This window comes from Cornus florida, unplaced genomic scaffold (assembly GCF_030987335.1).
Source record: "Cornus florida cultivar Cherokee Brave unplaced genomic scaffold, ASM3098733v1 CherokeeBrave_3.0.0_Hap2_Chr01, whole genome shotgun sequence".
NCBI classification, from domain to species: domain Eukaryota; kingdom Viridiplantae; phylum Streptophyta; class Magnoliopsida; order Cornales; family Cornaceae; genus Cornus; species Cornus florida.
In genome coordinates this window covers 75,666,733-75,693,198 of record NW_026775571.1, presented here as the reverse complement: position 1 = coordinate 75,693,198, position 26,466 = coordinate 75,666,733, and the positions used below count along the sequence as shown (strand labels likewise).

Below are 26,466 nucleotides of genomic sequence, written 5' to 3'. Positions count from 1 at the left end.
GGTCTGGCTTATAGATTAAAATCTTAGGGCAGTTGAAAAATACATGCAGATTCAGTTACAATTGGGATCCATACATCCATATTAATATATACACATAAATTTCTTCAAAAAGCATAATTTTTTATCTAAAGAGATGAAATATATACCGAAAAACAGTTATAAACATACAATTAATGGTTCCAAAGAGAAATTGATAAAATAAGTTGCTGATTTCTTACTGACCTTAAATTTAGAAAAGTGATACAAAATAGAGTTGTATTCACTGGAACAAAACTCAACAGTGAGGTAAAACTGAATGCAAAAGGGAGATGAGAGAACAGAGATAATTTTCACCAAAAAAAAAAATTTAGACCGTGTCTTCTTTTGAGAAATATTTTTTTGTGCTTGAGTACATTGGACGTATCCAACCATTTATTACCTTACCTCTAATACATTAACGGTCCAAATGCTCCCATTTACAAGGCGAGCAAGTAAAATTTTCTCCTTTCACAGGAGTCAGGCTATTCTTCTATGTAATGAGACAAACGTGTAAGCAATGTGGGAATCGGTCAAACAACACTTTATTACTATACCTATAAACTGACCAGATTCAGTTTACAATATTCGTCCCTGATTCGAATCTCTATCTGATTCAATAATCTGAGAAATAATTTATTAATAAATATTTGATTGTTATGGTCTGTTTTTAAAGAAAAAAAAAACGGAGTAATTTCAAAGGAGATTGGCAAACAAAGATTGAGAAAAATAAAAAAATAAAAATTAGATTTTTAATTTACTATTTGTTAAAGAGAGAGAGAGAGAGAAAGAGAAAAAAAATAGATCTTTAATTTACTATTAGTTGACGAAGAGAGAGATGAACGTACTGTTTGATAAAACTGAAAATTAAACTAAAAATTTCAAGTACTGAATTTTAAGCATTGAATATATTAATCTGTAAACTTATTTAATATTATATTAATTTTAAGAGCTGAATTCATTAAGATTCTTTGTTAAATGCAAAAGCTGAAATCTAAATGTTGTATATATTACATTTTGCTTGAATATCTTCTACATATAATATTATTATAAAAGATGTTATATTAAAACATAAACATATATATAAAATAATGAATTTCACCAAAGAAATATATTAATTTAACGATGGATATTCATGTCAAAACTGATCATAAAAATTTCAAAATCAACGTATAAAATGAATAACTTATGAAAATAAAATATTTATGAGAATGCGATTAGAATTCACGCATAAATCATTCGATTTTTATTTATATAGTAGATTTTTATCATAACAATGGTGCAAGAGTTTCATTACATGATTGTTGATTATAAAGTTTAGTGAACCATGCAGTGTTTATATATATATATATATTGATTTATTTATATTTTGTTGAATATTAAAATCACTTACTGTGATTTGTGTCATTCAAAATTTTGGCCTCAGGCCCGAAGACTAAAAGCATATTGTATATTATATTCGGTGATTGATTTGGATTCATTTAGCTAACAAGAATTCGGATCAAATGTCTATCAAATTAAATCTTACCAATTTAATTCGACATCTTTTCCATAAATGCATCTTGAAGGCCAAGATTATACGCTTAAATTTGAATGTTTCAAAAATGGTTATAACTTATCAAATTCTTCTCATATTTTTATAGAACAAATATATATATATATATATATATATGACCGATTATATCCAATGATTACTATATACGGTGTGAATAGCATTTCTTGTATCTAAGTGAACAAGAGATCACCACTATATATATATATATATATATATATATATATATATATATATATATATATATTGATAATTGTAAATTTATAACTAGACCGCCACCCATGAACAATGAGAGTCCAATCCAATTGAGGAATTAAAAGGGAGATAGGATTCAAGGAATTAATTAGTAAACTCGTAGAGAATATACAAATTAAGTGAACCTTGATACTCACAAAAAGACACTAATCTATATGATAATGGCTCCACTCAAGCTACATGGTAACATAGATTAGGGCAAAAGAAGTTACTACAAGTGGTCAGACCAAGTCACCCCATTAAAAATAAATAAATTGTTTTCCAAGACAAAGAATGGCAAGAAAATGCCAGAACATTGATGTCAATGACTCAATATCATCCATTCAACATTAATTTCTGATAAGCACTTTATCACAATTGACAATAAGGTAATGCTAAACATTATGTTAAAAATGGTCAAGAATGGATGAATGCCTCCAACTTTGGAATAACGATTTACTGACTTTGCCAAATGCCATCAACTAATGTCCAATAGATTGTAGTCTTCTAATTACTTATTTCCCTTCCATCTTCCCCAAAACTGTGTGTGTGTGAGAATGGTTATTCAATTGGTGCTGCAAATCACACTATTGTTGTGGCTAACACAAGCATCGTCAGCATTAGCAGCAACACTAGCACAGCCTGGTTGTCCAGACAGATGTGGAAATGTTATCATTCCTTTCCCTTTTGGTATCGGAGCCAATTGTTATTATGAAGAGCCATTTGAGATAAGCTGCGACAAATCTTTCAACCCACCCAAACCTTTCATCACTATGATCAACCTTGAGCTGCTTGAAATCTTGTTATAAGAAGGCATTGTCTGCATCAACAACCCTATAATGACTTCTGATTATGAAAACAGGACCAATAATCAAGCTGTGTCCTTGATTGGTGCTCATTTTTCCTTCTCAGACACCTATAACCGATTCACAACGTTGGGTTGTGACAACCTTGCCTTAATCAGCTGGCAAGGAATCATCATAGGGTGAGTTTCCAATTGCAATTTTACTTCAAGAGATAAAAGTTACTATGGCATCAACTGTTACCAAACCACAATCCCTCCAACAATCATGTTTATCAATGCATCTTTCAGAAGCATAGATTCAAACAATGATAATAAGAGTGCAAATATGCCTTGATGGTGGACGAAGAATGGTTCACTAACCTGACAGACCCCTATGCCGTGCAGGAAAGGTCCTTGCCGTACTGAATTGGTATGCATACGGGATGTGCCATTTATCCGTTGTGTATACATATGGGCCATCATTATGCGGCACGAAAGCTTCCTGCACTTCCCCTTCCAATAATAGCTCAGGTTATCCATGCCAGTGTGACCGAGGCTATGAAGGAAACCCATATCTGCCTAAAGGATGCCAAGGTAAAATTCTGCAATTAGTAAATTTGCACTGCAAATTTTCAATTTAGTTATGCAATACCAGAGCATATCTTTATCAATTGATTACCAAGAAAAACAAACACCTAGCCACTTGTCTTTATCACTCTTCTGTGTTTAGCACAAAGCATATGCCTCAACTACTATGTGTGTAGTCCTGTGGGCTGTGCCGGTGCGTAGACAAACATTTTAATACCATATTTTGTTTGATATTGCATGCCAGAGATCGATGAATGTGCGATGAAAGAGACCAATCGCTCTGAGATGAACTGTTCGAATACGCCAGGAAGTCACGAGTGCTATTGTCCACCAGAGTACTTAAAAGTTGGAGATTATTCTTGCTATAAACTCAGGGGTAATGCAGGCAATAGAAATGAGATCATCATTATAGGTATGGTAAACTGAATTCATTTGATTTGGTTCCTAATTACTGTTGACAGTTTAATTGGGTAGTTCTGCACTCACAATAAAACTATGTAGCAATGATATAGTCCAATTATATATATATATATATATGATAAAGTCCCATTGTGGCACTCTAACTTTACAACTCGCTGCCTTTTTCAACACTAGAATACTAGAAAGCGACTTATCTTTCTTTTGGGAATAGATGGCATATGAACAAACTTAGGAAATATCAGCATATAAAAGTATTTTTTGCACTCAAGCATAAAAGTTTTAGGTTGAAAAGGTGATTCTTTCCTATTGAATTCTGCAGGTACTAGCACAGGTCTCGGAATATTATTTTTACTTATTGGTACATGGTGGATGATTAAACTAGTGAAAAGAAGAAAGAAAATTAAGCTCCAGGAAAAATTCTATAAACGAAATGGGGGTTTGTTACTACAACACCAATTGTCTTCATGAGAAGGTAATGTTGAGAAAACAAAACTCTTCTCTTCAAAGGAGTTGGAAAAGGCCACTGACCACTTTAATGAGAATCGAATACTAGGGCAAGGAGGGCAAGGTACTGTCTACAAAGGCATGTTAACTGATGGTAAAATTGTAGCGGTTAAGAAGTCCAAAATAGTGGATGAAGGCAGACTTCAGCAATTCATTAATGAGGTAGTCATTTTATCACAAATTATCCATAGAAATGTTGTAAACCTACATGGGTGCTGTTTGGAGACAGAAGTACCTCTGCTTGTTTATGAATGCATCCTTAATGGAACCCTTTTCTAGTATATCCGTGACCAAAATGAAGAGTTCCCTCTTTTCTGAGGCATTCATATTTGGATTGCTATAGAAGTTGTAGGAGCTCTTTCGTATCTACACTCAGCAGCTTCCATACCCATTTATCATCGAGACATCAAGTCTACAAACATACTATTGGATGATAAATACAGAGCAAAAGTGTCCGACTTTGGGACTTCAAGATCAATTGCAGTTGATCAAACTCACTTGACCACAAAAGTATTGGGAACCTTTGGATACTTGGATCCTCAGTACTTCCAATCAAGCCAGTTTACAGAGAAAAGCGATGTTTATAGCTTTGGAGTAGTTCTAGTTGAGCTCTTAACAGGACAAAAACCAATTTCATCAACCAGACCTGAAGAATGGTGAAGTTTAGCAACATATTTTATAGTGACAATGGAGGAGAATCGTCTGTTTGATATTCTTGATGTTCAAGTCGTGAAAGAAGGTGGGAAAGAAGAGATCACGCGAGTCGCTAATCTTGCGAAAAGATGCTTGAACCTGAATGGGAGAAACAGGCCTACAATGAAAGAAGTTGCAACAGAGTTGGAAGTGATCATAATGCCACATGGAGCATCTACTATACAACAAAACTATAAAGATGTTGAATTTGCGGTAGCTGAACTCAATGGGCCTTGGGATGCTGCTTCCACTCCGACAGGATAGTAGTGTATCATCATCGTCAAATGTCTAATATTTGTTGTCAAGTAAATATGAGGGTTAGGGTTTTGTTGTTCCATATATTACATGTTTTTTTTTTTTGAATAATAGTGTATGATCACTGAAAGATTCTCCTACTTCTAGTGTTTAAGAAATCATCATCAGCAATAAAATTTTGTTGTCCTCTATCTCATTTTCCATCTTGTGTAAGCTAATCATGATGAGAAACAATCTCAATGCTTTTTTTTAGTAGTTGAATACAATACATCTCTTCTGTTGTTTTCTAGTGCTCCAGTTAAGTTATGCCCATTCTGAATTAGAATTGATGGATTCTCTTATTTGGGATCCCTATATAGACCAATATGGTCAACACAATACTGATGCACTAAATTCTTCTGGTTCAATATCGACCACCCAAAGGAGATGGTCCAAAGGCACTCTCCAGTTGGCCATATGAAAAAAATAAAATATTATAATTATTAAGGACTCAACGGGATCTTCTCCCTCACATCAGACAGACAAAGAAGGGAATCCCTTTGAGTTCTTACAATTTCATAATTTTATGTTTATTTTCTTATCAACAAGAGAGAGATGATAGATACATAAGAAACAACTCAAAATCAAAATCTATTCCAAGAAAAACTTTCTTCATCAACAACATTTTGGTAGTGTATTAGTCTCCATCAACTCCATGGCGCTCAGAAGTCACATTGAATGCATTGATATCTAATAGGCTGGAAAACTCTCACATGGTCAGCTAGATAGCCGAAAACCAAAACACGGAAGTATTCCAAGATAGGATAAAAATTGTTAAAAATGGAAGGAAATTAGAGTAGTATTTGAAATACTGCTGGACTCCAAATTTAGTGCAAGGATAGCATATTGCAGTTATGTTCCAATCATATGATTAATCATAAACTATTGAGAAAGAAAACAATGAGTTGAACAGAACTCAAATGCCAGTTCAGATTTCAATGATGAGGAAGGCAAGGGACAACTCTTCCACGGACTTGGAAAGAAAAAGAAAAAAAAAGGAAGTTCGAGTGCCAAAAGAGGGTTGTACATGGATTTGGGATGGAGTGCTACTAAATGGCTTCCAATTTTGTGCATATAAAGATATAGGGGCACTTGATCCAAATGCTTGTACTTCTTTTCTTGCCATTCCCATCTTGTCGCTGGCTCAAAACTTTGGACGGGCGGGCAATAGTTGTCAGTTATATTGGTAGTACGAAAAGTTCCATGACTTGTTTGCAATAACCCTCAATGACTTTCTTGCTCACTAATCGTTATTGCATGTACTAAAAAAAGGAGTGTCCCTAAGGCTAGACTGACAATAAGCCTGAATCAATTCCATTATCATATTGATGATCTTTTTCATATGGATTTTCAACCAGATCAGAACAGACTGGTCAGCTTTACGATGATGCAGTAGAAGGCCTAGATCCCAAATGGGCTATTCAAGATGGAAGTCATCGCCTATAATCCCTTTTTTTCAACTCAATTTACAAGATATTCATCACAAAAGGCATGGTAAACAAGAACCAAACTACAGAGAATGACAAAATTTTAGCTCCATTATTCTGAATCTTGCTGAAGATTCACTCAGAATTAAACAAATCATCATCCTAAGAACTGAATCTTAAAATCTTATGTAGACCACCTAAAGGAAGTGATTGAAATTGAATGGCTATAAACTCTGAAATCATGAAAAGGGTATACAAGAAACGCATCAAATCATCCTCAGAACAGGGATTCAGTTTCAATTGGGATCCATAAATGCATATTAATAAATATATAATCACACACACATTTCTTCAAAAAGAAAACTTTTTGACCTAAAGAGACGAAATATATAGCAAGAAAACAGTCATAAACATAAAATTAATAGTTTCAAAAAGAAATTGATAAAATAAGCTGTTGATACCTTACTGACCTCAAATTCAGAAGTGGAACTGAACTGAACAGCAAAAAGAAGATGAGGAATGCAGATGACACGGAAATAACGGATGTCCCAATCTTCTAATTTTGGTTTAAATAAACTCTGAGATTTTATATCGTGTAAGCGACGTGGGAACTGATAATCTGAGGAATAATTCATTAATAAATTTATATTCGGCATATTAATCGAATATTCAATCCATTAAAAGCTTTTTTCTAATAAAAAAAAAAAATTAATAATAATGTGAAAGGAGGATCCACGAACAATGTTTAGAAAGAAATATAAGGAAAAAATAATAATAAGAAGAAAAATAAAACATGAAAAAATAATTGGTAAATGTAGATCGTGTCAGTTAAATTGGTATTTTTTTTTAGTTTCCTTTCGCCAAATAATAATATTCGTATTTTTTTAGCCCCTTTCACATTTTGTTGACTTGTCAATAAATAAACGCTAACAAAATTATGGGACAATTGACAAACTCTGATTGAAGAGTGCGGTGTAATTTCTAAAAATATAAGAGAAATTTTTTTAATTAATGCTTACAAGAGGAGAGTATAGTATAATTTTTCCAAAATTCAAAAACCTTTCCATTTAACTTCATAACTTGCACTGGTGTTCTTTGAGATTTATGATTCGTTAACAAATTTTCCCCTCCATTAACTTTTAATGTTAGTCAACTTCAATTTTTACTAAATTAAAATTTTAAAATACCAATCTTTCTATTAAAATGTTTGTAACAGAAATGGAGGTTAATAAGGCCTACAATGAAAGAAGTTGCAACAGAGTTGGAAGTGATTAGAATGCCATATGGAGCATCTACTATTCAACAAAACTATGAAGAGGTTGAATTTGCGGTAGCTGGCCACATTGGGCCGTGGGATGCTGCTTCAACTTCGATAAGTTTTTATCAAGATAGTAGTGTATCATCATCATCATATGTCCAATATCTATTATCAAAGTAAATATGGTGGTTAAGGTTTTGTTTTTTCCGTATATTACATGCCCTTCTTTGAATAATAGTGTATAAGCACTGAAAGATGTTCCTACTTCTGGTGTTTAAGAAATCATGATCAGCAAGAAAATTTTACTACCCCCTATATTATTTTCCATCTTGTGTAAACTAATCATGATGAGAAATATGCTTAACATATGTTTCTGTGAAGTATTTTTGGATATCATTTTGTATCTAAACTGGAATTATATACAATGCTTTTTTTATTGGTTGAGTACGATACATCTCTTCTATTGTTTTTGGTGCTCTAGTTAAGTCTTGCCCATTCTGAATAAGAATGGATGCATCCTCTTATTCAGGATCCTTATATGGACCAATACGGTAGACACAATACGGATGCACCAAATTCTACTAGTTCAGAATCAAACACCCAAAGGAGATGGTCCAAAGACATTCTCCATTTGACCATATCTAAGGCCATATCTAAGAAAAAAATAACATATTATTATTATTAACTCAACGGGATCTTCTCCCTCAAATCAGACAAACACGGAAGGGAATCCCTTTGAATTCTTACGTTGTCATGTATCTATGTTTATTTTTCTATTAGCAAGAGATAGATGATACAAAACAAACAACTCACAATCAAAATCTATTCCAAGAAAAACTTTCTTCCACAACATTTTGGTAGTGTATTAGTCCCCATCAACTCTGTGCTTCATCCAAATAAAGGCAAAATGGTGCTCAAAATTGACAATAAACGCATTGATATATCTAAAAGGCTGGAACACCCTCGGATAATTAGCTATACAAGATAGCCGAAAACCAAAACACAGAAGGATGGCAAGGGGGGAAAAAATGGAAGGAAATTAGAGCACCTTTTGAAATACTGCTGTACTCCGAATTTAGTGCAAGGATAGCAGATTGCAATTATGTTTCAATCATAGGAATAATCATAATCTATTGAGAATGAAAAATAATGGAGTTAGATGGAACTTAAATGACAGTACAGATTTCAATGATGAGGAGGGTAAGGAAAAAGTCTTCCATGGACTTGTGGGAAAAAAAAAAAAAAAAAAAAAACAAAAACAACCCCAAGTTCGAGTGCCAAAAGAGGGGTTGTATATGGATTTGGGAGGGAGTGCTACCCTAATGGTGAAGGGTCTTAATGGCTTCCAAATTTGTGCACATAAAGATTTATATGGTGACTTGATCCAAATTATTATACTTGAGGGCATGTTTCAACTCAATTTACAAAAGGTAAGATTCAAAATTTGGAATGATTGAAGCAAACAAGAACCAAAACTACAGAGAATAACAAAAGTTTAGCTCCATTAGTCTGAAACTTGCTGAAGATTCACTCAGAATTAAACAAGTCAACATCCTAAAAACTGAATCTTAAATACCTAAAGGAAGCGATTGAAATTGAATGGATATAAACTCTGAAATCATAAAAAAGGGTATGCAAGAAACTCGTTAAATCATGCTTGCCCTAATCCTCAGAAGATGGGCATTGAGTTCCATTCTGTTTTGGAACTCATCAATACACGCAGATTAATATATACGTAGTAGTAATACACAAGTTTCTCAAGATAAATTAATGGTTTCAAAGAGAAATTGATAAAGATAAATTACTGACCTCAAATTCAGGAGTGGAACTGAACTGTGAATGACAAAAGGACGACGAGGGAAAAAAAATTTACTCCGAGGAATAATTCATTAAAAAAACAACAACAACAACAAACTGAGGAGTAGGGTTTAAGGAGTATTTTCAGTCAAAACATAACCCTTAAACAGACATCAGTTAAAATACCCCTCAGGGGTGATTTTCTTTTAAAACAATTCATGGGGGGTTTTGCTACCAGGTGAAAGTCGAAGGTGGTGGGTCTTTTTTTTTTTTTTTTTTTTTTTTAACTTACTCTCCCTAACCTCTCAATCTCCTCCATTCCACCATCGCCATCATAACCCACCACATAACATTGAGACTTCAATTTTAATGAATTATGCTCCTAAACAGTTCATGAATGGCTCAAAGGTGGTTTCACTAGTTAATAAACCATCTGATTTAAACTAAATAATTGGGAATTCAAAAGGAATTTTTGATGGGCAAACTTAATAGAGTCTCTCGAGACCTTCATGTTAAAACCTGGGGGGAAACAATCCATTAGTAATTCATCAAAAATCCCAAATCATCCTTAATTATGCCTCTACCTGTAATAAATCCAAGATTTTTCCTTTGGATTTCATCCTATTTCTCTCTCCTCTCACTTGGCTTCAATTATCCATTATATATATAAACTGTGGAATATATATATTTCATCCTGTTTAAGGTGGGTTGTGGTGGCGATTGTGGGATGGAAGAGAATGAGAGGTTAAAAAAACAAAAAGAGGTAACTATTTAAGGGGTATTTTCATCCAAAACATAATCCCTTAAACAAACATCAGTTAAAATACCCTCTCATGATAGTTAAGGGGATTTTTTTGCTAAAACAATTCATAAGGGGGTTTCTGCTAACAGGTGAAAGTTGAGGGAATTTTTTGCAATTTGCCCTTAATAAATTTATATTTGATTATATTAATGGAATATTCGATCGGTTAAGAGCAAATTTTTAAAAATAATAATAATAATGTTAAAAGAGATTCACAAAAAATGATTATTTAAAAAAGAGTAATAATAGAGAAACCGAAAAGGAATTCTTGAATTAAAATCGAATTTGACGTGGTTGGCTATACTTATCACGTATAAATAATTATTTTTTGGAAACTATTTTGGACTTATTCGAATAAATCATTCGGTGACCCTATCATTTTAAGAAAAGAAAGAAAGAGAAAACACGTGACAAATAAAACATGTTTTGGATTTTTTGTGTTGCTTAGATTGCTTAAAATATTACTAGCATTTCGGAACCGTTTTAATAATATTACAACAAAAAAAAATAAAAAAAAACTATTATAATATATGTACTAAATAATGAAACTTTGTAGACTTAAATTTAACAAAACTACTGAAATTTTAGAGGATTTAATAATATTTGTTCATATTGGAATTTGGAAAATATTCAAAGTTTATATTATTTTGTTTTTAAATTTAATTTAATGTTGATTATTATAATTCTGCTTCTAACTTTTGAAAGAAATTGAGTCACAAATTTGGTAAACCACTAACAATAATATTATGTCTCAAAATAATAAAGAGTAAATTTTACTTATTTTCTCTAATGCCACTTTGTTTATTTGGGAACTCTAATCTTTGCCATTTATTTTGAGAGGTATGGGCAATATTATTTAGACCATATTAATTTTTTATTAATTTTTTCTTACTGACATTCGCAAACAACGAGAATTTGTTAATAAATCTTCCTTTTTTTTAATACCTCAACTTTCTTATAATCTAAATTACTCAAGTTAGTGAAATTTTGCCAAATGATAAAATTTCTTGCAGCTTTAAATTACACATTGGTTTGTCTATCTCCATGGCACGTGCCACATATCATGAGTTACCTACTTACCTTAACAAGTAAAAAAATGGAGGGGGATTGGGCCCACCAAGGTCATAGCAACAACACATCTGAAAGACTGCAATTGAATTGAAGATGAGAGAGAATTGATGTGTGAGAAATGGAGGAACACGAAGAGCCATCGTCTCCAGGAGTCAGTCCGGTACTACTCAAAGAATGCATAGAGGAGGTGCTCAACTTTACACTCGCGTCCTTAATCGACGAAACCCTAGGATTCGATATAGGCCTTTCAAAGGAGTACTGTTCTAACCTCCTCAAGAACGACCCTGCAAACCCCAATTGCAATCACACCGGTACTTGTTTAATCATCAAAATCAAATCTTCACTATCTACACTTCCACAAAACTCATTACTCAACACACACACACACACACACTTCTTCCCTACTCAAGTCACCAGCTATGATGTGTAGTATGTGTGTGTATAATTCAGTTAATTTTGTAGAGCTTCTGTTCTTGAGTGTTGTGTTATTTAGAAATGAATGACTGATCTATAGCTTAATTACTTTGTTAAGGTAGTGATTCCTGAAGCTTGTTGTGTCCATTTATTTATGCATGCCAAATTCAGATGGGGTGGGGACGTGGTTTGTAAGTTGTGAATTTGTGGGCAGTTTGGAGGCCAATTCTGAATCTGAATTTGTTTGTATTGTTGAAATTATTTGAATTTAGACTATTGGATTATTATTATTATTTTTCAATTGTAGTCAACATAAATTTGGCCTAGCTTCTCTATACTTAACTCAATTTTGAAATGAATCATTAAAAAAGTACTAATCCGATTGGTGATCCAAGCTGAGGTACATATACATACATACATGCGCTGGGCTGAATGCCATTTGGTGTGTAGTTGATGTGGGATTTGGGCAGGAAAAAGAATATTGTTTTAGTAACTTGCTCAAATAAGTGAAGTCGGATAGAAGCCGAAGAAGAAGAGAGTAGGAATGAAAAAGAGGCAAACAATCTGAGACATATTTAGTACACATCAAACTTGTGAATCCTTTTGTACTGTGGACCTTAATTATAAACCATTGGAATCTTTCTTGGCAAGTTAAAGAACTTTCAGAATCTATGCAGCTATACTAACCAATATAAGAAACAAGCAGCAATATTTTTTCTAAAAAGTACTAAACTAAATATTTAAATTTTGTCCTAGCTTCTCTATAGTTAACTCAATTTTGAAATGAATCATTAAAAAAGTACTAAAACAGTCAAATATTTAAATTTTGTCCAACTTTTTAATCCAAATTTCATGCCAATCCGATTGGTGATCCAAGCTGAGGTACATAATGCTACTGGTGTGTGGCACTTGCCATGCACATGGTAGGAAACGAAGCATTATTGAATTGTAGTTATGTCGTGGAAACACCTTGTGTTGCGGTAGAATGAAGCTTAATTTTGACAATAGATTACACAAATCTGGTGGCCAATGCATTTATGATTAAGGACAGAAAATTTTCATTCACACTTGTTACAGATTTTTCCGGAGGTGTTTCTCAATATCCTCTACGCAAGCCTCTAGCATCAGCTTTGTACCAGTCTATATCTTCTGGAACTTTGATCCATGAAGACAGTTCCATGAAGCAGAAAGAAGAAAAGTGGAATCAATTGGTTCTAGCAAAGGGGTCTGAATTAGTAAATGTAAGTTAAATGTGATGATGTCAATCATTTTCTGTTTTCCTTCTTATTATATTTATTTATGATACATTGGTGTCATTGTTGTTAACAAATTGTATGCCCTTCTATCAGATGTTGAAAACTATTGACTTTGAACTTCATGTTCAGGAGCCTTTCTTTTCCCAGCTCAAAGGTATTGTGTGTTTGTATTAAGAAGTACATGGCGGCCCATAACTGGATTATATATTTTGATGCTTAACTGTGGAAGTCCTAATTGCTTTTGAGCTTGATTTCTTGATAAATTGTTTCTATCTGGTGAATGATTATTTATTCATATTAACTTGGCATTGCTTGCAGATGGCCTAAAAACAACTGAAGGAAGATGTGCTGTTGGTGACTATAATAAGTATGGCTTATTTTAGTTCTGTATACAAATTATGTAATAATGCACTTTGCTGAATTTTTTCACATTCTTTTTTCACGTTGCTCTCTTCTTTTGTGTCATAAATCAAATACTATGTAACTGTTACAGGTCCCACTTGGGTTGGTTTAGTTTGAAATTTGAATCAAGCTCAACGTAAACCAAGTATTTAGAGTTTCAAACAGAATAAACTTCTCTGAACCCCTAAATAGACATTCAAACAGATAATCCTTCTGACAATTCTGTCATTATCATTGATCAATGTGACAAATTTGAACTTGGACCTGCCAACGTACCCAAGGTAGATGGGTTTAGATTTTTCATCAAATAAGAGATTTAGTCTGTGTAATACAAACTTGATCACACTTATTTGGGGTTTGGTTGAGCCTGTTAACTCCATGTATGTGTCAACACTGATTATGCCTCAGTTGTTCACTTCCATAACCGTATCTCCATGTATGTGTAAACAGAAAATCTGTGTGAAATTCCAGTTTTTTGTTTTTTTCTCTGTAAGACGTGAGAGTTCAGAGTTCAAACAATACTGTACATTGTATGCATATCATAGAAAAGAAATTGGTTGAAATTTATAAAATAGAATAAAAAAATCCAACCTTCACTTCTGCTTTTGTCTATTTTTTGCGTTTTTCATTCACATGTATTATACACCCCCATCCATATTGTTTCTAACAAAGCTGTAATACTCAATTTCTTCTTTGGAGGAGAGACTAATACGGTAATACCCCATTGATGACAAGTTTTGTTTTTTTTTTTTTTTACCTTGGCACTTGTAGTGTAGTGGTAGGTTTTCGTCTTTCAAAATAAAAGGTCAAGGGTTTGAGTCTCCTTATAGGGGTATAATTGTAATAGGGGTGTGATTTTCTTACCAAGGTTAAAAAAAACAAATAAACAAATAAATAAATAAAAAATAAAAAACTCATAAAAGTTATGTTATGGTTTTAATTATATTGCATAATAATAATAAAAAAAAACTACATCAATAATTGTGTGTATGTATTGCACGTTTTGGTATAAACTTATAAGGGCTATTAGTTATACAGTTATACTCATAAGAACACTACAGATCATTTTAACAGTTGAGCAAGAAATTAACAAAAAGAAGTCTGGGGAACAGGTATTATCGAATATTAAAACACACATGCAAGAGCGTGCGCACGTATATAATTGTGTGTGTGTGTGTGTGTATATATATATATAAACAGAGGAAATTCCTGGAAAGTTCCTGTTTTTACTTTTTACCTGCAATACCCTAAATGTCAGGCATATTAGTATATGATAAGATGTTGTAGGCATGGTTGTGGTCTAAAAAAGGCGCTTTGATTTTACATGTGTCTCTGTAATTAAATATATTATTAAGTATAGTAATTGTCCACTTTTCTTCTTGGTGGTTCCTTCCATCGGTTTTATTATGTTTCTTTTTTAGTCATCTTTTTCCCTATATGGGTAGTAAGTACATCTGTCCAAATAATTAATAAAAATAAACCTAAAAAAGTGTTTCATAATGAATAATAATGTACCTTGAGTTGCAATTACAGCTCATATTCATAATTTGACATCATGATCATATGTATGCACAGTTATGCATAAAATAGATGGACCAAAAGTACAGTGTGTCTATGCTTTCTTTTTAGGAGTTATGCTACAAATGCCTTTTCTTTTTCTCACAAGTGCTATAACACAGGAACTACATACATTTTCTGTTTTTTATTTTTTAAATGACAAATCAACTCACTTGTTAGTCATTTTGCATTCTCAAATACTCAGTAAATTTCAAATGTACACAATGCCCGAAAACAAATTAAGTATGAACTCCAGTTATTCCATTCACATTAATTTTTGAAATCTTTTCTAAAATCCCTTATTAAATTTGATTTCTTATTTAAAGATTTTGTTATTATTATTTTTATTCTCCTGTAGGTACGTAGAAGACAAGAAAAGAAGAAAGTAGTAATAAACTTAATTTTAAGACTTTAGATGTTTTTTACCAAAATAAATGCACTTGAATAAGATGCAACAGAGACATGCAAGAGCACAAAAGAGTACAGAAAATAAGAAATATGCGTGGTTGGTTTGAGAATTAAAGTTTGTTTCTTGGTTTTTGTACATCTTCATCCATTTAAACTAATTTATGTTGTGTACCTGCATGATGAACAACAATTGGAAGTCATGAATTTAAGCCAAACCATGTAACTGTCTTCAACATTATTAATAAAAAATTTTGGGGTCTGGTTGAGCCTGTTAACTTTAATGGGGCTGTTTTACTCCTAATTCTAAACCCCCACAACATCACTTGTTTGGAAAAATACGTACCTTAAGTTACATATAAATCCATGGAGTTGCCACTGCATAAGTTTTATTGCAATGACTTGCACAAAAGATGATAGTTAAAAGAAAAAAAGAAGAAAGAAATGGAGCAGAGTACTCCAAGCTATAAGACGGAAGAAGGGAGTAGTGGAGTCCAACCCATGTAACAGCTCTTACTTAGTTTCTGTGAATTAATACACAACTGAAACCCTATTAACCTTTGTCAGGTTGAAGGTGTTAAACAATAACAATAATCTTCTCAGGGCTCAGTAGCTCACTAAGACGAGCATACTTCACTTTTCTTAAAGAGTTGAAAAAGAATGTCCATATAGAAAGAAATAGACTGTAGGAATTTGTTAGTGTTTCTTATGTTTTCCTTTTGGGTGAGAAGGGAAAAATATTTTCTGGGGAAGATATGATGGGGTCACAAGATAAAATTAAGTTGAGATTGGACAAGGAGAATAGTTGCTGTGGATGTGTTTGCTGCCTATTTTTAACCTGAAGGATTATGCTTCTCTTCCTGCTTATTTAGTGTATCTAGTTCTCCTTTCAGGTTAAATCTGTTTCCCTGGTGTCAAACTAATAGCCTTTTATTTTTTAATTAGTGAATACTAATTAAGATTAATTACGTATTCTTTATTGGGCTTTCCTATTCATTTTTCTCTCTTTAATTTTGCCTTAATTTGATTATCAGAATTGGATCAGGAGCACTGCTTCTCTTCAACAAGTGTTTCGTGCTTCAAGTTCAGGTGATCAGATTTTCTTGCAGTTCATCTTTACTTTCTTCATATGCACTTCTGCACACGTAGCTTTAATAGTTTACAGGATGTCATCAGGTATGCTTCGTTTTCTGAGATGTTGGAAGCAGAGAGTCTAGCAAAAGTCCTTCCTGGAGTAAAAACCACAGAAGAAGGTAACAGCCTCATATTTTATTAGGAATTCAACTCAGGCTACTTTTTGATGTTGCTGCTGATTGTAAATGATCCACAATAGGGCTGCAGATGAGCCGAGCTATTCATGAAAAGCCCGGTTGGCTTGATTAAAGCTTGGCTTGAGGTTGTTTGATAAACAAGCCGAGCCTGAACAATCCATGGCTCGGCTTGTGAACATGTTCATGAACAAGTTCGATAAAGGTTCGTGAACATGAGTTGTTTATTAGAATTTGTTTGAATATATAGTTATTTCTTCTTTTGAAGAATCTTAAATCTCAAAATATATGCAAAAGTACCTAAATTTCAAATGGACATTTCTTCTATCCGGAACATCCCAAATGATTTTTCTTTTTTGCCTTAAAAGAAAGTACAGGATTGTGGACCTACGGCTCTAATTTTCAAAAAAAAATCAGAAGGTACAGATACAGGCCCCCAGGGATATTTGCACTTCTGAAATAACACCATAAAGTGGCCATCACCTGAATCTGGAGAGGGAGAAGATTTAAAATTCTTTCAAACCTCTAATTAGGTGTTTTGATGACTTTTATTTTTTATTTTTATTTTTGTTTCATTTTTGAGGCATAACATTTTGATGACTGTTTGTACAGCCTGATATTAGCCAATATTGTGATGAACCCAGCAGTTACTGGTTTGCTACCTGATAGGCCTTTCTCTGGTTGAAAATTTTCAAATATAATAAGCAGTTATACAATGTGGAATCTGAAAGGATGGTAAACTGTTGAACTGCAGAAACATTCAGGGAAGCTTATCAGAAAGCAAAAGGCAAAGAGAAAGAAGATTCAACTTTTTTTATCCAAACCTGATGTTAAGAAGAGTGAGAGGAAGAAATGATATGATAGAGGACTCTTTTATAAGTTAAACACTAAATGAGTTGTAATGAGCTCTAATATTTAAGCAAATGAATTCGTGATTTATAATGTCACACTTTATTTTATAATGTCATGCTTTATTTTCTTTTAAGTGAAGTTTAGAGAACATGCTTATTTTTTAACCTGCTTGGTCAGATATCATATCCTCTTCTTGTTGCTGCTCGGTACTAAGTTAATCCTGCAATCACTTAACTTAAATGAAAGAATTACTGATGACCAGTAAAATCCTGACTTTGAAGTGATTTACAAAACTTATTATATTTGTAGTCCACAAATAATTGACATTCAACCTTTTCAGGTGTGCGGATTTACCGGAAGTTTTACACAAAAGAGAAGGAAAGGTCAAATGGAGTCCTTGCAATTCGTGTTACGAAGCCAGCTGCTCAGCTTTACATTCCTTTGGCTAGCATACTTTTGGTAAGTGTATTTGCAGTTAAGTGATGTAGATGTCTGGACACGGAACATAACACTACACAAATATGCAGAAACAACAGACGCTAGAAAAGTAGGATATCGTCAGGCATGAACACAAGAATATAAATACTTCGTATAATTTTTGTTTATATACATTTATTATATAACTGACTGTAGAATCTTGATTAATTTTATTATGAGAATTGTATAATGTGAAAGATGAAGTTAAAGAATTATCAGATTATTATATTGTATATATGTTGCTGCTCCACTGTTTCATTTTATACTCCTATATCGCATGCATTTATATATGCACATAATATGGTCAGGTAAGAACCTGCTTTGATTTTTTGCATGTGCATATAGGGTTTTCTTGTCTTCATTTAATTACCAAACATCTATATTATTTAGAGTAGAGATGTACCTTATAGTACAAGGATCCTGCAGTTGTATGTTAAACTATTTTCATGTCTATCCAGGGATTGAGTTACGAGGGTGTTCAGAGGCTTTTGGGTCTCACTCGTACAGCAGGAACAATTCCAGAGGCGCTTCCTCCGCCAAGATCAACTCTGCTTTTGTCATTTTTGTTGCCTCATAACCCAGAGGTATAATGGTGACTTGTAATAATTATCTTATTAGTTATTATCTTTTTATTTTATTTGTAAATACAATTTTCCTTTTAATTTTTTTTAGTTCTTGATAGTGCAAATTTTCATGTTATTATAAGGAAAAAGGAAAACGGAGAGAGATCGAATTGGGTTTGTTGATGATGTTTGGATTGTATTTAAAAGGATTTATTTGGCTAGGAGGATGAGTAAGCTATTTTGCATTGTCTGCACCTTAGACATAGCACATACACTGAGGAGGTAGGTCGAACAATTTAATGGGTCTCATGTAGAAGAAATAAAAATCTGACTTCCAGTGTGTCCTCTGGAATGTACAGTCAGAAATATATATCAGAAATCTATATAGTGTAGATGGTACATTTCATCCAATTGCACTGACGAGTGACATCACTGATGATACCTACCATATTGGACCTGAAAAACCCTGATCTGTACATTTACAGACTAGTGACTTGATATCCTTTACCCAAATGGTGGTGCACTTGTGATCTATTTTTGTATTTTATGAATTCACATTGGGATGTTCTGTTTATCAGAGTGATTGGAAAAGAAAAAAAATCTTTGTATTGACATTGAGATGTTCTGTTTGTCAGAGTGATTGTTAAAACATTTTCTTCTTGAGAGTTCTTTTTTATTTTTATTTTTATATACAAAGTTTATATGTTTATTTTCTTGAAGTCTTTAGGAGAATGATAATATGATACTTTTTTCAGTGCTTAACTATTCTCATTTTCTTGTCTACAGGTTAAAGGTAGCATCTTGACTGATGGAGCTAGGGCCTTAGCTAAGCACATCAACAGGAGCAGTGATGGATACTGGGGTAGTTTCAATGGAAGTGGTTGGTTCCTTTTTTTGATGTGGCTCTTCAATATAGATATGTTGTTTTTATTGCATGTAAACATAACACTGATCGTTCCCATGCCTCATAACATGCTATTAAGAATATAAGTTTCTTTCCAAAAGGGAAAAAGGTGTGATGTCTTTGCTTCTTCTTTTGGGCTGACATACTCTTTATGAGCACCAACTTATTAATATAGGCAACTTGATAGTTTAAGAAGTTCACAATGAATTACTGTTTTGTTTGGAAAAAGAAATGTTGATGGGAACATATATACTCTCATGAGAGAAACTATGTTGGATGCATAGAGGAATGACCATTAGTATTCCTCCCTCTAAACTTGATTGTATAAGCCTAAAAAAGTCTTAAGAAACCCATCGTATCATTACGTGAAACAGCTAAGGGAGGATAATTAATTGAATGGTGGCTATCAAATTCCACACATTTGGGAGCATAACTTTTTAAACTTTTTAAAGACAATAGCAAATTTAACTCAATAATAGAATCCTCCGTTTTGGTTAGACATTTGTTGCAGATAATACGTCATCACCTTGTATTTAGTGGTTGGGGTTGAGGGAGGATAATTAATTGAATGGTGGCTATCAAATTCCACACATTTGGGAGCATAACTTTTTAAAGACAATAGCAAATTTAACTCAATAATAGAATCCTCCATTTTGGTTAGAAATTTGGTGTAGATAATACGCCATCACCTTGTATTTTTAGTGGTTGGGGTTGATATGATGGTGGATTCACCTTTTAAATGCTAAGGTAGTGTTTTTTTAGGATAATGATTAATGATCATTGTACATTTTATAAAAAGAAACGAAAAAAGGTTTTTCTTTGTTAGACTCTTTAACACGAATAAGAATCTTTTTTTTTTGTTAAAAACACGAATAAGAATCTTGATTGATCTTTTTTGTTGCTTTTTCTTTTTTCCTCCACTAGATTCCGATAAAAACAGACTTGCTGTTGATATCATTAGTCACTTAATAGATCATTGTTACTGGCAAAATATGCATATTGTTCCACCACATGGGGTGGTCTTTGAGATAAGGATTGCTGATGGTTATGGTGCTCGATGGTCTGAAGACGGAACAAAGGTATTAATGTTATTTTTATATGCCTTTTAAATTATAACTAAAAGGACGGATTAAAATTTATGTGAAACTTCTACAGGATTTGCGGCTAGAGAAAAGCTAGAATTTTGAATAACCTCAGACTGAATCTCAATATTGTGCAGTTAAAAATCAGATCTTGACGACCCAATCTCCAAAGAATTTGCAGGTTGTTTTTCTTTTGCAGAATTAAGATTTTAGAAAAAGATTAGAATGTTATTGCAATGGCATTTTGGTTCTGATTGTAACTGAAATGAAATTAATAATAATTTGAATTTTTTTTTTTTTTCAAAATTGCTTTGAATTACTGCCATTTTATATGGTGGAAAATTTGAATTTTGAAAGTGACTTAAATCAAGCTGGACTTCGTAATATTTTGAACTTGGTCTTGTGACCATGTTGAACAAGGAAATGTTATTTTCTGTTATAAGTTTTTCTCTTTTTCTTTTCTTTTCATTGTTTTTCCTCGTTCTCTGTCCATATTTCGGAAAAAGCACAATATGGTTATTATATGCAACATTCCTTAGGCTGTGTTTGTTTCATTGCCGAATCGTATTCTCATAAAAAGGCATAAATACCAGTAACTTTAGATGACAAGATGTATGTTAATATATGGCTTCTATCGGCAGGATATAAGTGGTGAAAAAACTTCCTATGGATGTTGAAAAAAGTTCTCTCAGATAACACTGGACAAGCCACAGTTTTGAAATGATTCCCTGTAAAACAACATTGGCTGCCATCAGGTGGACTAAAATTCGCCTGTTTAAAGATTACACCTAGCAAACAATAGGAAATTGTATAAACAGGTAACCAATTGAAAATTGAAGTTTTATGTCAGGATTTGACTTTCTTTGGAACAGATGGAGCCTATAGTGTTTAATCTGTCACTGCTAATAGCAAAATTTTGATTTTAGTCACCTATTTCTATATCGTTGCAGTTCATTGGATTTCTTGAACCATACATGATGGAAGGCCACTCAAAAGGATGGATGCACTGACTTTACTCCAGGAGACAGTTACTTTGGCCCTCTCAACTGTGAAAGTGTGCCTTAAGTGGGAATTGTTCTATTCTCACATAGTCATAACTAGAAGACATCAAGTATAAGCACAAGTCTCAACTCTCAAAATTTTCAGGCTGCATGTATGCTCTTTCCTTTTAAAACTGAAACCAAACATTCAATGTACTGGCAGGACATGGTGTCAGTCCTTGACCCATGCACGCTGTAATACCCCTAATTTTAAAAGGACAGTTCTGGAATTTAATTTAATTGTTTAATTGCATTTTTAATAATTTAATTGTTTAAATTGCTTGTTTATTTGCTTAATATTTGAATTAACTGTGAATTATGTGATTTTAATAAATTCTTTTTATTTAATGATGTTTATGTGACTTAATTCATTGTTTAAATTGTATTTTATTTTTCTGTAATTACGTTATTTGAATTAGTAGTATTTTCTTTCATGGACATAATTGCTTGAATAAGTTAAATGCGTTAGTTGTAATTTGGGGTTTTGTTTTATGTTCTACGTTATGGCCGACGAGAGTTTAATTAGGGTTTTCAATCTCTAATTCTAAGTGGACTAGGGTTTTCAGAGACGCCTATATATATTCTGATATTAGGTCTGTCTAGGGTTTAAGCTTTCAACGTAGTTCCACGCACAGAGAGTTGTGAGAGGCAGAGAGGAAGCAGGAGTGAAACTTGAGAGATAAACAGAGAGGTTCAAGGAGGACGGGACGGAGTGCTTCTGGGTTGAACAAAGAGCAACAGAGGAGTGGAACGGCAGTGTAGGAAGTGGTCGGAGAATACAGAGACGACGGTTCAAGATTTCTAAACTGAAATCAGAGGCAAGTCTCTATCCTATCTCTTTCCCTTTAACCTGTGTTCTGTGCATGCCTAGGTAGACTCCAGGAGTTTAATTAATGCTAAAACATATCTGTGATGCATGTTTAAATTGTATCTTATTTCGTTGAATTAATCTATTTTGGAAATTCTTAAAGCGTTTAGTTGTATCTCTCTGTACATGTTGTTAAGCCTTGTTTAATTGAGATTGTCGATGCATGTTATTGTATTTAAAATAATCTGGGACACGAAATGAACCTTAGAACTAGTGTTTAAAAGATTACAGAGGCTCTGGGAATTGCCGGAGGCGAGGAAGACGAAGTAGAGACGGACGACGGCTCTTACGGGTGAAAGAGCAGGCTCCTGAAAGGAGGGAGCCAGCTCTCACAAAGCAAGAGCCGGCTCCCACATGTAGGGAGCCGGCTCCCAACACTCAAGAGCCGGCTCCCAAGGGTGGGGAGTCGGCTCTCACTTCAAAAGAGCAGGCCCTCAACTTAAGAGAGCCTGCTCTCGCCCAAAATTGTGTACGGTGGGTGTTTAGGCTGTGTTTGGATTGTGTAAACTATTTTTAGTCCGTTTAAATTGCAGTACATGATGTAGGAAAGTATTGTGGACCTATAAAAATGCAGGGAAACAATAATTCACAAATGGATTAAGGAAGGGACAGTGTGAACTTAGGAAAAAACCCCTACAGGTAGCACTTTGGTTGTTAATCAACTTGCATACTAGAACTTGTAGATTCTTGTATATATGATTTAATACTAGTGAATCATACCTAAACGGAGTTATAAGCATAGTGATATATTTGCAATTAACTATGCCTAGTTTAGATTAAATTGGTATTTAGTTGCTTTTAAATGTATCAATTTATGGATGATTTGGAGAATTTAAATGCTATAACTTATTTTAGCTATTTAAATTGTTGAAGCATGATTTTTAGGTTCTGTAATGAATGCCTAATATTGTTGGATATGTGTTAACTTATATTGATGCATATTTTAGAGTATGATTGATGAGTTATTAATACTGCTTTGTCAATTATACGGACTTGTGTGTTGTATGCACCGGTATGGGACGGTGGCATAGTAGGGACGGATCAGTTAAATACTAAGTCCTACCTATTTGGAAATAAGTTGGATTAACAATAAAAGTTAAGTCCTACTTATGTATGTGTATATGCACCGGTATGGGACGGTGGCATATTAGGGACGGCTTAGTTCAAAACACTAAAACCTACCTATTCTAGGGATGGATTAGTTCAAAACACTAAGTCCTACCTATTCTGAAGTAAGATGGATTAACTATGAAAGTTAAGTCCTACTTATATATATGACAGGTCAATAAACATTTGAATGTTATATCTTGAACGGATTATATATATATATATCTTTATGGTGCCGTGATATGAGCTTGAGTCTCAGGATCATGGTTAGGGCACGTATATCGCCTAGGATGGATAACTGGACAGTAGTTTCTGTTCCCTAGTAGGTCTAGGTACACATGACCACAGTATGTGCAATTTGTATGGTATCTCTACTCAGACTGAGACAGACCTATTGGACTAGTGAAAGTCCTATAGTGTGTAATATATACATATATGGACTACTCTATATATTGTTGAGCTATCTAGGATGTATCTGCGTATCGGGTTTCTGTATGGATCGTAGTAGGATAGGACTTGCATGTGGGCCTGACCCACTCTCTTATTTTTCAGGTGTTCGTCAATTCCAGCGTTAGAGCTTGGACGTGCAGAGCAGATACAGACATTCATTCCTCCAACTACGTAGGACTACTTTCTGTGTTTAGCTTTAGATTTTATTTCAGTTATTTGAGTTGCAGTTTGGGATATTAATAGGGGTCCACAGGATGGATTCCCGAGTTGTATGATTTGGAGGTTTTGGAAAGTTTGGTTTTAATTAATAACTTTTGGGGATTTTATTATTAGTAATTCTTTCAGCCTTTATTATTTATTTTCTTAGTTCATTTTGTAATCCGTGTTCAATTTAAGTATTAATTGTTTGATATTTCCTCAGATTTGTGCTCGGACTTGATCACCCGTGGCTCTAGAATCGAGGGGTATCACACACGCCATCATGGTCCTTCGTTCTATAGTTGTTGTGGTGTCCGAAATATGAACTAGTCTATTGTGATTTATATATTTTTATTTTTTTGCTTGAATCGTCTCTCCTCTTTGAATGCCTTTAATTCTGCAGTGCAACCCCTTTTCTAGATTTTCATAGGTTTCTATGCCATTTCAGTTTGTATCATTTATCAGAAGTTAATTTTTCTATGATCAAAAGTAGTGGAAGTGGACTACGAGTGCTAGAGCCAGAATTTGATAGATCCGCTAAGATGTAGAGTTTCTCTATGATTGTATCTTGGTAGTTACTGCCATGGTTTAGCTATTCACTGTCAAATTTTCAATCTATTCACCGCTACGTGTGCTATATATGCCAACAAGGTCACTCTCTTTATGGTGATTTACTCTCTAGCTGTTGAATTCACTAGTTTGTTTCTAGTCTGCCTGCCTAGCTGCAGATTTGGATCTTTCTCTAAAATTTAAATTTCCTTTCTGGTGAATATGATAATATATATTCGATTGTGGTTGTTTTGCTTATGTTAATCCCGTCAACATCTTTGGTCAAACTTTGACTAGTTGGCTCTGAACGCTCTCTTCTGTTCTAGTGTAATACTACAGCTTCATATCACAGAAAAAGCACCCATCAACTAGTCTGAATGGAATACAACAGTCAGTTCTCACCACTGGACTTGGATGGCTCGTTCCTTGGGCAACAATTTCTTCAACCTCAACTTTCGTCAATTTATGACACAAGGTAAAGTAGACAATCACTTTGAGGTTTCTCTTTGACATTTAGCATGGAATTAAAACAGGTGCAATTTCATTTAAACTATGAAAATCACTTGTTAGAATGTATTTGGGACCGTTGTGCTACTAATATATTCAGTTATTCTCTACATCCACTATCATATAATTTCTGAGAATCTCAGTATCTCAGCTATTAGCGGTGGCCCCATCTTTCAGTTCTTGTTACTGCTTCACCACCAATACATCATTGCACTGGTAACTTATCACAGCCACATTTTTTAACCATTACTGGTACCATAACCTGACTTAGCATGACTGGCCAATGCCACGCTGTTGGGTATGACTTTGTCAACACCGCATGTATGTTAAACATACCACGCTTCTATGACCACCATCACCACCTAATACTTGAATTTAGGGTCACCATTTCAAAATCGTGTTTATTCTAATGACTTGTCCAAATAGTGAAATACTAATAGATGTTTGAAGAGTCTATGGTTTCAGTTTTCTGTGTGTCGTAAATTGTAAATTTATCAATTTTCAGTTTTTCGTACAAAACTTGGCTTAGATTAGTTTCCAAAAAATGATTTACTAGAACTAATTTGCATTTATCGTACTTCAATTATATGAACTTGTCCATTAAACATAGGAGGTGTTTGTGCATCACGCAGTGGTGTTGATGGGAGGAGTTGTACAGTGAGAATGGTGCAAGAGGTGGTGGTTATGGTGACAACTTTCTCCACACCCTCCCCCCCTCAACTTTTTCTTCCCCCTAATTAGTTCCTTGAAGTGCATGAAAATGATGTAGCTTGATTATTATTTTCCTTTACTCCACAATCTTGCTGAGGAAAGTTCTGCATTCTATTGTTATTTTATTTTTCTCTTCGTCACTAACAGGCGCTATTCCTTATATCTTCCTCAAATTTTGATTAGTAATTTGTCTTTTGTAGTCACTCCTATCATCCACCTCGACATCAGCACACCATCCGTATAAGATAGATGATTTAATGTTGTTGTTAACAACCATCTACTCTAAAAGTTTAAGCTGTTAGAGATGGTGTAACTTAAATATTTAAATCTTTCAACACGGCCCCCCATGTGTGGCCTTCTTTTGGTCCAATACGTATTTCAATTTAATTATCAGAGTGACAGTGAGGTTTGAAGATA

General features: G+C 33.7%; 1 protein-coding gene and 1 pseudogene across 12 annotated transcripts; both read left to right on the top strand.

Moving 5' to 3' along the window:
• The first annotated feature begins 3,925 nt into the window (after positions 1 to 3,925).
• LOC132301606 (wall-associated receptor kinase-like 1) lies at positions 3,926 to 5,194 on the top strand (annotated as a pseudogene).
• Positions 5,195 to 11,492: 6,298 nt separating this feature from the next.
• On the top strand, positions 11,493 to 24,650 carry LOC132301565 (uncharacterized). Of its 12 annotated transcripts, none has more exons than XR_009480639.1 (13): positions 11,496 to 11,750; positions 12,931 to 13,094; positions 13,203 to 13,263; positions 13,428 to 13,476; positions 16,508 to 16,562; positions 16,639 to 16,726; positions 17,934 to 18,052; positions 18,529 to 18,654; positions 19,420 to 19,513; positions 20,462 to 20,616; positions 20,693 to 20,800; positions 21,261 to 21,437; positions 21,570 to 21,920. XR_009480639.1 is itself a non-coding variant. In XM_059798830.1 (12 exons), the coding sequence occupies exons 1-11, from the start codon at positions 11,558 to 11,560 to the stop codon at positions 20,772 to 20,774; spliced, it is 1,122 nt and encodes a 373-aa protein (XP_059654813.1). In that variant the 5' UTR covers positions 11,496 to 11,557; the 3' UTR covers positions 20,775 to 20,800; positions 21,570 to 21,917. The 12 variants fall into 12 exon arrangements, 6 of the variants coding, with proteins under 6 accessions (XP_059654805.1, XP_059654813.1, XP_059654793.1 ...); XR_009480641.1 differs by having other exon boundaries at positions 20,757 to 20,800; positions 21,570 to 21,919; XR_009480637.1 differs by lacking the exons at positions 20,693 to 20,800; positions 21,261 to 21,437 and adding an exon at positions 24,187 to 24,450 and having other exon boundaries at positions 21,570 to 21,730.
• The last annotated feature ends 1,816 nt before the right edge of the window (positions 24,651 to 26,466 follow it).